The following is a 15,408-nucleotide window of genomic DNA, read 5'->3' as shown; positions in this document are numbered from 1 at the left end:
TCCATTCTTTTTGCTTTTTGGTAATAATAATGCAAGAAGCAGGAAATGGGAAGCTCTGTTATTCTAACAATTTATTATTGCTGGCATGAAATTTCCCATAAATGTCTGCAGCACCCCCAAAAGCCTTCCCCATTCTACGATACCAAAATTAAGTCTGAGAGAAAACCACAGCACAAAGTTGTTTTCATGCACATTTTCCAGAGCTAGATCGGGCCTTATGATGAGTGGTTCCCATGATGGTTTCTGGCATATAGGTCTCCATACGCATACATGCATGCTGAATGCATTCACTCAGCAGAGGTGTAAGAAAAGGGATTTAAGGAGGAGACAAGGCAGACTGCATTAATCAGTGACAGTACACATCAGGTAAGTGTACTCACCATCCCCGTTTGCTCAGGAATGATCCATTTTATCTCACTTTTTGTCTGTGCGCATTCCTCCTTGTACCACCATGGTACCTACAGGCTTTTTGCCTTGAACATCACCTAATAAGTCTTGTATAAGCCCAAAAGGTTTTTTCCAGCTTGAAGAGGCCCATGGCTCTGTTGTCCATAGCCCCACAGCCTTTGTGAGCAAGGAGAGTCAGTGGGCCCCTAGATGGCTAGTGAAGCTGGACCCCTTCCTGCTCTCACCCAGGGACCCTGGCAAGGGATTCCTGGACAGGTGACCAGGGATCCCAACTCTTGCCCTTTGTGGAGATCAGCCTTTAATAGCCTAGCCCAACAACAAGGAGAAAGGAAATCTGGATTCATTAGAAACAATCTATTCCATGCAAACACCCAGAAAAATAATGGGCTACTACCATGCAGGGCTCTAAAAATGTAAAAACTAGGGCTTGAAATAGCAAGACAGGGATGTAGTTTTTGACACTGCAAGGCAGAAGGGGGCTGTCCTCTACTTAGGAACCACCTGCTGATGATTAGCAATCACTGACTCTCCTAAGTCAGAAGTCTCCTTCATCATGTAACCTCACGTAACTATGTGAAGTCACTCTAGAAAATTTCTCAGAGAGTAAGTTCAATATTTCAGAAGTAGACCCTGGTAAATCTCAATTCTATATCAGCATTGTGAGCATTATCTTTTCAACACAGTCCAGTGAAGTGACTGAAAGGAAACTAAGTTGAAGGGAGAAAAATTCGTATGATAGAAGTTTTGATTTTCATAAAAATCAAAATCAGATCTAAAAAATTAACATAGTTCATGAAGCAGTTTACTTCTAATTACGCATATTTGCATTGCTTAAAAGTGGGAATCTCTTCTGTCCAAAATTGTGTTATTTATAACACAGTACAGTATCACATAATACAATATGCTACCATAGTATTATAGAAGTTATTGTTATTTATTTTATTACTAATATATTGCTCACAGGATTATCGCAGTTCTTTCAGGATCAGCATTGCTTTGAAATTTATTGGTTACAATTCTTGCTTGATGTCTCTGCTGATCATAATTTATAGATTTTACTTCTGGTTTGATGGTCAAAATCTCACATTGCTAAGATATTTCTATGAGATGTCTCAGACCTGGAAGCTTGTAGAATGAGATAGGTAGATGTGTATCTGTGCACATCGATATGAGCACACTGATCTCTATATTTGGTATTTCATTTTTTCCACCGTAGGGCACATTTTGGGAGCAAAAATTCACCCAGGGAATACTGAAATATATGGCTGAAAGTGGCCACACACATCAATAAATCCACTCTGTTGTGGTCAGGCATACTGTCTAATCCCTTTCAAGGACATCTCACAGAACAAGCCCCACAAAGCAAGAACAGAAACATAGTTCTGTCTTTTACTCCCCTAGAGATAATTAAAATACTTTTTCTGTTTTCTTCTAGTCATATCTAATCATTACTGTATATATTTTCTAGGATATCAGTGGTTTTTCCCTTATTAAAAGGAGAAAACACCAATCGCAAAACACGCTACTCAAATAATGCTAAAATTAGCTGGGCAGACACAGACACAACATGAGAGGCAACGCAACTTATAACAAATGCTGTGATAGTCATTGAGAATAACCTTTTATCTCTGGGCAGCAAACCAATGACTGGTAAGAGAGGAAAGTGTTACAGAATACTAGGGAAAAATAAGAATTCTCTTATTTTTAGAGGAAGATAAAAATGGACATTAACTCTCCCAGTGAAATATCATCAACCTGTGCATTTGAAGATAAGTTTTATGTACCTTTTTTTTCATTATAGATATAATAATTACATTTAACACTTTTTTATTCTTTATCATACAGCTACTAATCAGTATGTAAATTATTGCTCGTTGTCAAGCTGACCCCACAAACTCAGCTGACGCGTTACTGTAAAAAGTATTTTTCAAGTTTATAATTCACTTAGATTCTAATCAATTAACATGTGGTCAGTCAGTGAACCAGGTCTGGACTGAAAGATAACTGAGTCACATTATTTAAATGGGCCATTTTTTCTGAGCTCTACACTAGTATGCTACTCCATCATGCCATGGGAAACCAGAATCATCTTTTTCAGGCATTAAAAAACAAAACAAACCAAAAAATTTATATTGAAGTATCTTCTTGTAGAAAACCTATTTTGAAGTTTTTTTAATTGTTATTTTTATAAAAGAAGTTCTCTATGTAATTGCTATATCAATTTCTATTAAGACATAGGTATATCTACTTAAGACATAAAGTTACAAAAAAACCCCTACTGTTTTAGTTAGGTATAGAAAGGCATTCTGCTAGTTAAGACTAGCAGATAAACATAAATTTATTTTTTACAGTAGTAGTGAAGCCAAATTTTTAATTAAAACAGAGATCTAGGCTTGTACATCCAAGTTACTACCATGCTTATATTCATAGTCAGAAGATGCATTAGGGGATTTGTTTCATTTATTTTGGAGGGGTTTGCCACATATTTTCAACTTAATTCAAAGTAATTTATTTGTGTTGATCTTCAGAGCAGCTGGAGGGGCAACTTGCATTTCTTGCTTTGGGTGAGTTGCCTCTTCAGGGAGGCAAGTATTGGTTAGGATAAATTAATTTTTAATTTTGTATTTGTATATCTGTTGGTTTATTCATTTTTGACTGGCTTTTGCTGGCTTACAATGGTGTTGAGATAAATTCCCACTTGTGTATGGGTGCATTAAAACATTTGATCCACTTTCTAGGCTTACTTCAGCAGTTATTTCCACTGACATGTATGCCTAAAAGAATCAGCACCCTTGTTTTTTGGGGGGAGTAATGCCCTCAGGAAAGTACAACAAACAATTTTTAGTCTACTCTTCTTTTCATGAAGTTTTAATAAAATAATATGGTAAGCACTCTTTATTATTTCTAACTGCAAGCCCACTCTAGTCTTTACAAGTGAAATTCTTTGCTTATTGCATTTTGAGACAAAATAGTCTGGTTTAATATAAGGTAGTCATAATGAAAGGTTCATAATTGCAATGACAGAAATGTAGTGTTGCATGCAATATTTTGTGTTTGTAGAGAATTTTTTACCCCCTGAAATGTCAGTGCCTTTCACAGACTAGGTACATACTAAGGTTATATTCATGACTGAAAGGGGAAGATCTACATTAGCTGTCATTACTAGCATATCAAAAGTCAACTCACCACAGCTAGGCAAAACACATCCACCTAATCACAGAGGATGATGGCAGAACGTCACTTTACCTGGCATGTTGCAACACAGTTAAAAAGAGAGGAAGAAAGTGGTGATATTTGATTTTGGAGTGCTAAGTAAAATCTCCTTTGAGTGAATTTTATAATTTGAAATCTTAAAAAATATTATTAATATTTTTATTAATAGAGTAGATATAGATTTAATAGAGTAGACATAAGATTTAATCTAAAAAAAAAAATTGTCTAGTGAAAAAAAAAACAAAACTTGCTATGATTGATGAAATTATAACAATTATGTACAATGTGAATTCAGCATTCCTGATGACTGAATGTCATAAATTGAAAAATCACTGGAATTATTAAAGCCTGAAATTATCTTTCATCACTGATCAGAGAGGCTTAAAATTTAAATGGAAATGGAAAGCAAAGTGTGACTGTGTGGACAGGCTCCTCAAAGCCATCATGTAGATTCAACATTCCTCTTTTACTCTAAGCCTAATCAGGATAAAACATTCCCCTCTCTATTATCTTGTTCACTTCATCAGTAGTTCCATCTACCTGCCTGAAGCCCTCAATCAGCTGCCTTCTCCAATAAGTTTCTAGTAATGGTTAACTTTACAGTTAAATTTACTTCTGTGAAATTCTAGTCTCCCTTCCGCTTCCAAACCATACTCTAGTGGCATAAGATAAGCTAGGATACACTATTTCCCCCTTTTTTATATAATAAAGCTGAAAGGGGCTTGGGTTGTGTTTGGGGGATGAACTTCTCTCACTTGATGATGGTTCCTTAAGGCTCAAATGAGTTAACTCATGAGATCATATAAAAGTGGAGAAGGGGAAAAGGGATGAGTGTATGTCAGTTCAGCTTACATTGTACAACTAGTTGTGTCCTGTATGATGTGTAGGAACCACGAGGGTGGAATTCTTTAGGGATAACAGACTCTGCACCATGCATTCTTATTCACATGTATTGCACACTATGGTATTTAGGAAGGAGAGACAAAATAATCATGCATTTATTCAGAGCATAATGAAATAGTGTTATAACCTAACTGTACCAATTTTTCATGGCAAGATTTTGGTACTGGAGGGGCTACAGGAGTGGCCTTTGTGAGAAGATGGCAGAGGCTTTTCCCATGTCTGAAAGAGCCAATGCCAGCTGGTTCCAAGATGGACCTGCTGCTGGCCAAGACTGAGCCCATCAGTAGTTGTGGTATTATCTCTGTGATAGTATATTTACGAAGGGAACAAATTGCTGTGCTAAAACAGCCAGAGAGAGGAACAAGAAGATGTGAGAGAAATGACTGCAGATACCAAGGCCAGTGAAGGGGGAGGTGCTCCAGGTATTGGAGTAAGGATTCCACTGCTGCCCATAGAGGTCCCCACTGCAGCAGACGTCCATCTGCAGCAGATGGAGGACTCCATACTGGAGCAGATGGGTGTATCTAAAGGGGGCTGGAATCCTATGGAAAGGCCTTGGTGGAGCAGGCCCCTGACAGGGCCTGGTAGAGGACCCCCCACTGGAAAAAGTTTGTTTGCAGGACTTGTGACCCTGTGGGGGACCTGAATTAAGAGCAGTCTCTTCCTGAAGGGCAGCACCCTATGGAAGGGACCCATGCCGGAGCATTTTGTGAAGGACTGCAGCATACGGGATGGACTCGTATCTGAGAAGTTCATGGAGGCCTGCCTCTCATGAAAGAGACCCCACACAGGAGCAGGGGAAAGAGGAGGTAAGACTGTCAGAGACATGTGGTGAAATGACCACGACCCCTATTCCCTGTTCCCCTGCACTGCTGGCAGGAAAGCCAAGCACTGGAATGGGCTGCCCAGGGAAGTGGTGGATTCTCTGTCCCTGGAGGTTTTTTAGAAGAGACTGAATATGGCACAGTGGTCGTGGATCAAGGGTTGGACTTGACTTGATGATCTCAGAGGTCCTTTCCAACCTGGCTGATTCTATGATTCTATGCAAGAAGTAGAGAAATCAAGAGTGAAGTTGAGCCTGGAAAGGAGGTGTAAGGGAAAGGCGTTTTAAAGATTTGGGTTTATTTCTCCTTACCCTACTCTGATATGAATGGCGATACATTAATTTCCCCAAGTCAAGAGGGTTTTGTCCATAACAGTAGCTGGTAGGAGATTTCGCCCTGTCCTTATATTGTCTCAGGAAACTTTTGTTGTATTTTCTCTCCCTTTTCCTACTAAGGGGGGCAGTGATACAGAGGTTGATATGCACCTGGATTCTGGCCAGGATCACCCCGCAACAGTAGCAAAAAAGAAAAACCGTGTTCCCAGGACATTCCTGGTATAACATTGCTGAAATCCTTGAACAGATGCCTACTCTTCTCCCAAGCTGAAGTTAATTTTTTAAGTCTAAGCATGTTTTACATAACTGGAGAAAAGAAACCAAGTCACTAGATTTGCGTAACACCTCCATACACATAAAATAAAATCAAACATCAAGAGTGAAATTAATTGTTAAATAAAGACAATTTCATTCTTAAATAGTTAATAAGCTAATATTAGCTTTCAAAAAATGAGAATTATGGTCTTAAGGTCTCATAGTTACTTTATCCCTCTTAGTCTTGTCATTTGATATAGACAGATTAACAGTTATATTTCTGTTATATTTCTTGTGACCTAGAGAACAAATGAGAGTTACTAGCTTTTACCACACCCTTCTAATTTGATGTAATCAGTTAAACTGAACTAAAGAAAACTCAAAAAAATTGCACCTTCCATCTCAAAATGAGTTAGTGTGGTGAGTGTGCAGCCACCTTTCAAAAAGAGATCAATTTTCAAGGGAAATCTTATCAAAGATATAAAGACTTTCAACAATTCTGCTGTAAAACTATTTCCTTTCATATGTAGTATTTCAACTGAAAATGTCTGAGTAATATCAGGAGAGAAAGCAGTGCCCAGTCAAATTGAAAATTAAGATATCTGATTAGTACTGAAAGGAAGATTAGTCTAATGATATTGCACATGTTTGAATGGTTGAATTCCGTCAACAGGTAAATAAATTATCTCTCTTCCTTCTGGTTTAATCATTTCAGTTCTATCTGAAATAAAAGTATAATATTTTATTCGGTGATGACTGCACTTATTTTATTGTGGTTCCTACTAATTACCTCTTTTATTTTAGCTCTGGAGGAAGTACTGGACATTGGCATAGATGATGGTTTCTCTGGACACAGGTAGCTCATCAGTTAGCATAAATTAACGTGACTCTTGATCTCATCCTGCTTTACTCTTTTCAGAATCAGTTTTACACTGGCAGCCTCTGAGTTTTGTCACAAGCAATAGTCCTTCTCCCAAGGTCCTGTAGCCTGATAAACTGTGATATTTCCACATCAAAATAAGAACACACATGTTTACACCACTGCTGGCTGTGTCAGTACCCTTCTGCCCGTTGTGGGAAGGCTTATGCCATCGTTTCATGTGAGCACAAAGCTTCTTTGATATCTCTTTATGTTTGTAACCCACCAGTTCACAAATGTGCAATTACTGATGCTAGAGGCAAATGAGTACTGAGATGCTTCTTGAAGCAAAAGCAAAAATGCAACACTAAAGGCAAAGCTAGAGAATGAACAGTGAAGCTGAATAGATGAATTCAGGCACAGAGAAGCCATTATTGTATATCAAAGCTAGCTTTTTGCCTTTCTCTTTAAAAATCGTTAGGATATATGTATAGCGATTTTGAGTAACATAAGTCAGAAATTTTAATGTTTCCATTTCAAAACATTTTCGCTTGAGCTTACAGATGAAGTGATCATGTTTTCTTAGAAGAAGAGCCATTTGTTCATCCCTCAGGGAAGTCTTCTCTTTAGGGAAGCAGAGGGCAAAGGGGAAATGGCAGCCTTCCTAGGAATCAGGATTGCCAAGAGGGCTCCCCAACACCTACACTGCTTGACACACAGTGGAACAGTTTCCCTGTGGAGAGAAAGGATTTGTGCCCCCAGGGTCTGCCCCATCTTTCTAGGGGATCTGCAACCAGAGTTGGTGGCTTACACAGCCACCTACAGAACAGCTGGGAGGAAGGAGGACATCAAAAGCTTAGCAGCCAAGAGCTCTTCACTTCCCTGGCCAGCAGCTCTCTTAATCTGGCACCATGACCATCCACCCCGTTGGGTCCTCCAGGATCCTTTTCTCTGTCAGTGTGTAGTGGTTGGTGCCTCAGTAGGAAGAGAAGGAGGTGATAGTTGGTGAGCCCAGCGTGGCACACACACTGTCACTCTGCTTTTTACAGCAGCAGCAGCGTCAACAAACCTAGCTGGTAACCCTTCTGAGAGATAGCATTTTGAGGCACTGGAACAGGTTCCTCAGGAAGGTTGTGGTTGCTTCCTCCCTGGATGTGTTCAGGACCAGTTCAGATGTGACTTTGAAAAATGTGGTCTAGGGGGAGGTGTCCCTGCCGATGACAGTGGGGTTGGAATTAGGTGATCTTTAAGATCTCTTCAACACAAAACATTCTGTGATTCCATTTTTTAATGGAGGAGCTATTTCATATTTCCTTTGTCACAGTTTCTTTTCATTTAATTAAAAATATTCCTTAACAAAACTTCTATGGAATATAAAAATAAATCTATACTTTCTACACAAATATGAGAAAGAAAAATTTATCCATATGTGAAACAGTATGGATGTGATAATTCTTAAATCGCATTCCTATGAGAAATTTAGACTGGTTTGTCACTGTTTTCCAGGTATCATACAATAAGTACATCTGTGTGCACGTAGTTATATATGAATATGTCTTTACACATTTGGGAAAAATTCAGGAAGTATTTATATAACTTGTCATTTCTCCTGCCTCAGAAGTTGCAATTTAGATAATTAACTAATTAATATTAATTTTCCTTGTCTGTCATGAAGATAAATCATGCCTAACATTTGAAATGGAACAATAATGTTTAACAAAAAATTATGTTGTCTGATCTCACCATTTAATTCGTCTTATCGGTCCATTAAATGCTTTGCTTGATGTTTAAGGAAACCCAACATTTTAGTAATGAGTAAAATACCATTACTCAGTTTATGCAGATATAATCTTTTAGTGAGAATTATTTTTTAAAAATTCTTTAAGTTTTTGTTCTGTATGCTTTTACATAGGAAAGATATTTTTGTGCTAATATCTGATGTATGGACTAGCACTTTTTTGTGGCTTTTTCAACACTGCAAGTGAAATACTGATGAGATAATTGATTCTTACTTAATCTTCTTAAGAAATAATCTTCTTAAAATCATTCTTAATCTTATTAAAATTATCCTCAGTTGGGTGAGGGAAGTTCTCCTCCCTGCTCATGGGTGACCACCAGCACCAGCTGGCAGCAAGGATCAACATCCAGGTTGCCTGGCTTTCAGACTTGGGGAAGAAATGAGCCAGCCTTGGCTTTGTGACCCTGAAGTCTTAATTTGAGTCACTGTCAACTGTGACTGCCAGTCACAGTAAAAGATGTTGAAAATTTGAATGAGGTTAATAATTCTGAATTCATAATTAGCACCAAAATTAAAAGTTTGATCCAGAGCTAACACACAATACGATCATACATCTGGTAGCACTAAAGCAGGATTTAGCACAGAAGTGAGACTGCTGAAGCTTTTTTCCCCTCAAATTCAAAATGTTTTCTGAATCTCCAGGCTATTTTTTGTATAAATTCTTCCATGGTTGTTCACCTTCTACATCAGAACTCACTAATAGTGCCACATTTCTATCATGTATTTTTAATGTTGCTAAAAGCTCTAAAGTTATTTCTTACAGAAGCAGTGGATTTGTATTTTGTGCTTTCATGAGTGTTGGCTGTCTTGAACCAGCTCAGTGATGACATAAGTGAGAAGTTTTGAACTGATAAGAAGTTTTGAACCAGAGAACAAAGTTGTGGATTTAGAAAAGTACTGACATAACTTCTGTTTATGTAACTCATGATGCATTACCTGAAATGTGTAGAATGTAGCTGAACATCTTGTTACTGTGGAGTGAGGAAAAGTGTTGCCATTACAGTGATAGCTATTGTGTCTCTGTGGACGTCAATGGCAGTCACTTCAGCTGAAGAGCCCTCTTCTTTATGTAATTTCCCCCCTATCTTTCCATAATACTTCTGGATTTCAAAAGTGCTTTGAATAATAAAAAAAAAAAAAAAAAAAAAAAAAAAAAAAAAAAAAAAAGTATCCTGATGGATCTTTAGAAATCTGCGTGTTACCATTTTCATTAGTTTGGAAATGTGAAGGAAACTTCGTCTTTTCCAGAAAAAACATTTGTGATGCAGTCTTCATCGTAATGATGAAGTAGTACAATCTGTATAACACATACCATGCTATCAAATGAAGGTTCACTTGAAAAGATAACAGTGCTGGACAGAAATTTACTCTTTCAGAAACAAATAAAAAAGAGAACATGAAGCTATTCACCTACCTTACCACCAATTGACTCTCTCTGGTTTGTCTTCTATCATCTGCCCCTTATTGTTTTTCAAACTGCTTTTTCTTCAAGAGTGAATCTTTTTGAAATCAGTGACCCTTCTTCAAAAAGCCCTTTAGCTATCTCTTATCTGCTCTTAGCGTATTCTTAGCTATATTGGACTTCAGAACTACTTTTTACCAGGTGCAAAGGCTTTTAGTTCAAGTCCAAGCCTCTCTTGAACTTGGATAGCTGCTTGAATCTGAGGACATCACACCTAGGGGACTGGGCACTATCCCACTTTTTGTGGTGTGTTGTAACAACTGCTCCAGATGAAACATATTAGTAAGCTGAAAAGAAACTGAGACCTGTGTGGAAAGATTGTGGGCAGAGACAGAACCAGCATCAAGATTTCTTGATTTCTACTGCAGTATGATTATTTGGCAGAGTTATACCATCTTTTAATGTCTGCAAGAAGATGTTCTGTGTGAGAATGATAAGCATCAGTACAAACAAAAGGAAAATACTAAAAAAATATTTTTCTTTATCTATCCCTCATGCTTATGGTAGACAGCATCAGTCAGGAGCATCCTTGACAGCAATGTGCTTCAGTTACTTGACTCAGAGACTGATAGTTTCTGTCATTAAATTAACATTTTATTTATCTTTTAGCTCTTTAATCTTTAACTAATTGCTTTAGCACACTGTATCAATGTGTTTGCCAGTTTAAGTAACACTCTAACTGAAAGAAGTTTTTTAGTTTTCACACTTGCTGCAAAATTCTTAATTCCTAACTACTTTTATGAGGAATGGGGAATCACCATTCCCTGATCCACCCCAAAAAGTATTCATAATAATTTCAGTTTTCTGTCTTATTTTCCCTACTTCTCTTCCCTTTACCTGTCTCAGATGGAAATGCCTTGGCTACTACAGTATGTTATACTATAAAAGTATTTCATACCTGTAACCATCATCGTTTTCATTCTCTTCTTTTTTTGTTTTTTTGTTTTTTTTTTTGTAGGGGAAGTCTATGTTTCCCAATTGCCTGAAGGAACTGTGTGTTCTGAGTATTTCTGTGTTGTATAGAATTCCCTTTCCAGGTTACTTTCCAGTATGCTAGACTATTCACAGTGCTGGTAACATTTCCCACAGTGTGATGTCTGCTTCATACCTTAACACTGGGTTATGTGGAGACTCCTTTCCATACATGACAGCTTTTTTTCTTTAAGAGGCTTTGCAAGAGCATTCACAGAGTCATCAGAGTTGGAAAGGGACCTCTAGAGATCATACAGCTTAACTCCCTTGCTAAAGCAAGATTGCCTATACCACAGTACATTAGTTAGCATCCAGGCAAGTATTCAATAGCTCCAGGGAAGGAGACTCCACAACCTCCCTGGGAAGCCTGTTTCAGTGTTCTGTTACCCTCACAGTGAAAAAATTCTTCCTTATATTTATATGGAACTGCCTGTGTTCAAGTCTATAACCATTGCTTCTTGTCCTATTGTTAGTCACCCCTGAGGAAAGCTTGACTCTGTCCTCCTGACACTCTCCCCTTACATATTTATAAACATTGATGAGGTCACCCCTCATTCTCCTCTTCTCCAAGCTGAAGAGCCCCGGCTTCCTCAGCCTTTCCTCATAAGGGAGATGTTCCACTCCCTTCATCATCTTGGTCGCTCTGCAGTGGACTCTCTCAAGCAGTTCCCTGTTCTTCTGGAACTGAGGGGCCCAGAACTGGACACAATATTCCAGATGTGGCCTCACCAGGGCAGAGTAGAGGGGAAGGAGAACCTCTCTCAACCTACTAGTAACCCCTCTCCTAATGCACCCCAGGATGCCATTGGCCTTCTTGGCCACAAGGGCACATTGTTGGCTCATGGTCATCCTTCCATCCACCAGCACCCCCAGCTCCCTTTCTCCTATGCTGCTGTCAGCTCAGTCCCCAACCTATACTGGTACCTGGGGTTGTTCTTTTCCAGATACAAGGCTTTACACTTTCCTGTGTTGTAATGCATCAAATTTCTCCCTACGCAACTCTCCAGTCTGTGTAGGTCCCTCTGAATGGCAGCACAGCCTTCTGGAGTGTCAGCCACTCCACACAGTTTTGTGTCATCAGCAAGTATCATCCCTGATTTTTGGTAAATCTTGAAAATTTTGTTCCTCATTGTTTGGGGAGAAGACTCTGAAGAATGCTTGCTAAATATAAAATCTCCTCAGTATCTGGCTTTTCTCAGAGAAATTTTGTTACTTTGCGACGTACTGCAGTCAACACTTGCAAATTATACTGTGACCCCTTTGACTAATTTGACTAATTAAGCAGGTATTTTGATTTTTCTCCATGGTGTCTGACAGCTACTCCTAGAGAATGTTTTTCTTGAAATAATAAGAGGCCTTATAGAGAGCAAAACAGAGCATACCTATCAGAGAAGAGGGATGTTACATGGTTATTCTCTTCTTCAGAAGTAATTTCTGTTAAGACATTCCATTACTAGCACAGTTTTCTACATAGAAAATAATGTTTTACAAAAAACCCATATTAGTATAATTCATATATATATAGAAGCCAACTCTTTATCAGTTAATTCAACAAGTAGTTGCTAAATGTTCTGATTTCAGATTTATCTTGTCATTGCTTGTTTTGCATTTTTATAGTGGTTTTTAAGAGGCCTTTTTCGTACATCTTTCTCAATTTAAGATATAGCGCTCCTTTGTTTCTTTGGGCTCTTGCTCTCAAGAATCACCTGCTGTAGTATAGTTTGCATGAACTTTGGGTTCCTACAGGAATCAAAAATTTAAGATGTGTACAACTGTCTGCTACAGCTTATGAGGCCACTGTGATATGATGGTCTTAGTGTTTCTGTACTAGTTTCTAAATACTCTAATGATAGAGCTTAAATGTAGAAAGCCCATCTGGTCCTGGGTCCTAGAAACCAACCTCGCTTTTCATGTGCCACCAATGCAGTTACAGTCAGTACAGAGACCAAGCAATTTCCACTTCATGTTCAAAAGAACAAAATATAAGTTTAGTGCCTCTGAGGTCTCTGAGCATATGCTGCTCCCAGGGGACATAAGGTGTAAAAACTGTCAAGGCACTTCAGCAAAAGTAATCCTTTCTCCCTGTATGGTGCAAGAATTATTGAAGGTGACTCAGTTGCATCTGGTGACAAATTGATACTATTTCATTAAATGGTTTGGGCTGGATGGGACCTTCAAATTCATCTAGTCCGATCCCCCTGCAGTGAGCAGGGTAACTTCAACTAGATCAGATTGCTCACGATCCCATCCAGCCTGATCTTGAATGTCTCCAGGGATGGTGCTTCTACCACCTCTCTGGGCAACTTGGTCCAGTATTTCACCAACCCCACCGTATTTTTTTTTTCCTTCTCTCTATTCTAAACCTACCCTCTTTCAGTTTAAAGCCATTACCCCTTGTCTTATTGCAGCAGGTCCTGCTAAAAAAATCTGTCCTCCTCTTAGAAGGCTTCTCTCTATATTGAAAGAGTCTTCACAGAGATCTTTTTTTCCCCAGGCAGAACAAATTGAACTCTCTCAGCCTGTCTTCACAGGAGGGGTGCTCCAGCCCTCTTACCATCCTCGTGGTCCTCCTCCATACTCACTCCAGCACCTCCATGGCTTTCCTATGCTGGGGGCTACAGAACTGGACACAGTGCTCCAGGTTGGGTCTCCCAAGAGCTAAGGGGGAGAATCATGTCCTTGATCTACTGGTAGGCCACGCTCCTTTTGATGCAGTGCAGGATGCAGTTGGCTTTGTATACATTTGCAGTTTGGTAAGTATACATTGCTGGCTCATGTTGAGCTTCTTCATCAATCAGCACCCTAAAGTCCTCCTCAGGGCTCTTCATCCACCAGCCTCTATTGATACTGGGAAAGTGTGACGGGTGTGTGGCTGTCTCTTGGGACATGCACAACTTCTGTTTTAGATCAGAAATAGCTGGGACACTGAGTGTATGTCTGGAATACTGAAGATTTTTCAGAAAACATTACTAAAAGTAGTTGATGAAGTCAGTTAAATCAAGGACAACCTGATGGAGTTTTTTGTTGTTGTTGTTTCTGAAGGGATAGCAGAAGAATGAGGGTGCCTTTTCAGATTTTTTTTTAATTATGACCTAGTCACATGTCTGTTCCTAAATGAAAAAGCTCTGATTTTCTGATGAAATAAATATTTGCAGCACTTACTGATTGACTCTTCGAAACGTAAGATTTTTTTTAAACACTACCTTTGGGTTTTCAATTTTAAACTTTGGATTTTCTTTAACATCAGAAGGCCGTAGTATGCTTATAGAGTGTTAATGCCTGAAAATAGCCATGATTCCCATGTCAGACTGCAAAATACAGTAATATTTGCAGTTTCTTGAATCTTGTATCCCATTTCCCCTTTTTGATTCTTTTTCCTTCTCTATTCCCACCCCCAATATGACTTCAGAATCTTCATCCTGATAAATTTTTCTCACTGAGTTACTTCTTTTCACTCTGTGTATTTGTATTCCTTTGTCTTTCACTCCTTTGTAAACAATGTAATCTGTCTTGTTTACCAGAACCCCACATACGTATATTTGTATGATGCATATGGGATGCAATACTCCATTTGGTCAGTTTTTGTCACCTGTCTGCTCCACTCCTCCTCCCCAGAGGAAGGTCACAGCTGTGACCCCTTTAATCCATTTTTCTTTCCAGAGCAGAAGATAGTTTTCAGAACGCAGCAGTGGCCTTGGCACTGCATACCATTCTCCATCAGTAACTATAAACCTTGAGTGATATCAGTATTAGAAGCAGACACAGACTGGAAAACATGCCATTAATTTCAGCAAGTGCAGCAACTTAAAGAGCCTTAACTAAAAAGTAAAACACTTGAAAGGAAATTGGTTCTATCCTGGCTCAAACCAGGACACAGTTGCAAAGTGTGTTTCATAGTATTTCAAAGTTGTTTCTGGAGGGGATTGAAGGCAGGTGCTCAGTGCAGCTTTAGTTTATTTAAATAATTACCTTTTTAGTCCTTAAAAGGACTGAGGAGGCAATGGTCAAAGATTGTGTCCTTTCAGCACCCTTTTATGTCAGAAAACCATGAGAGAGCAGTAAGTAAATCTGAAGTTTTAGAATTATTTGCCAAAGGAAGACCTGAAGATTGTACCTGAAATTTCACTTCATGTGACCTGTCAACCTTCCTATATAAACTTACATAGCATTCACCAGTACTGGTTTTGGTGTCAGAAATCATTGACTTTTACCTCACTTTATGAACAATGAATTGTCTTACAGAACACAACTGTATTTCAGATTTCTGCACTAACACTTTCACATAATGTGTACTAAAAAAATTTTCACAAATTCTGCAAAATAGGAAACCAATAACTAACTTCTAACTTTACATTCAGGGTGTCATGTCAAGTCTTATG

The 15,408-nt window shown here is 38.6% G+C and overlaps 1 protein-coding gene across 6 annotated transcripts in view; it reads left to right on the top strand.

Moving 5' to 3' along the window:
- TRPM3 (transient receptor potential cation channel subfamily M member 3) overlaps positions 1-15,408 on the top strand; it is a 352,377-nt gene that overhangs the window by 141,914 nt on the left and 195,055 nt on the right. The window contains exon 2 of one of the 6 annotated variants that reach the window (XM_071730913.1): positions 5,200-5,333. The exons of the other annotated variants lie outside the window; for them this stretch is intronic. Within the exon in view, the coding sequence (XP_071587014.1) occupies positions 5,256-5,333 (78 nt within the window). The 5' untranslated portion in view covers positions 5,200-5,255. The remainder of the gene's footprint in view (positions 1-5,199; positions 5,334-15,408) is intronic. 6 annotated transcript variants of the gene reach the window in all.

This window comes from Heliangelus exortis, chromosome Z (genome assembly GCF_036169615.1).
Source record: "Heliangelus exortis chromosome Z, bHelExo1.hap1, whole genome shotgun sequence".
Classification (NCBI taxonomy): Eukaryota; Metazoa; Chordata; class Aves; order Apodiformes; family Trochilidae; genus Heliangelus; species Heliangelus exortis.
Note: the sequence above shows the minus strand (reverse complement) of the source record. Positions and strands in the feature narration are given on the sequence as shown.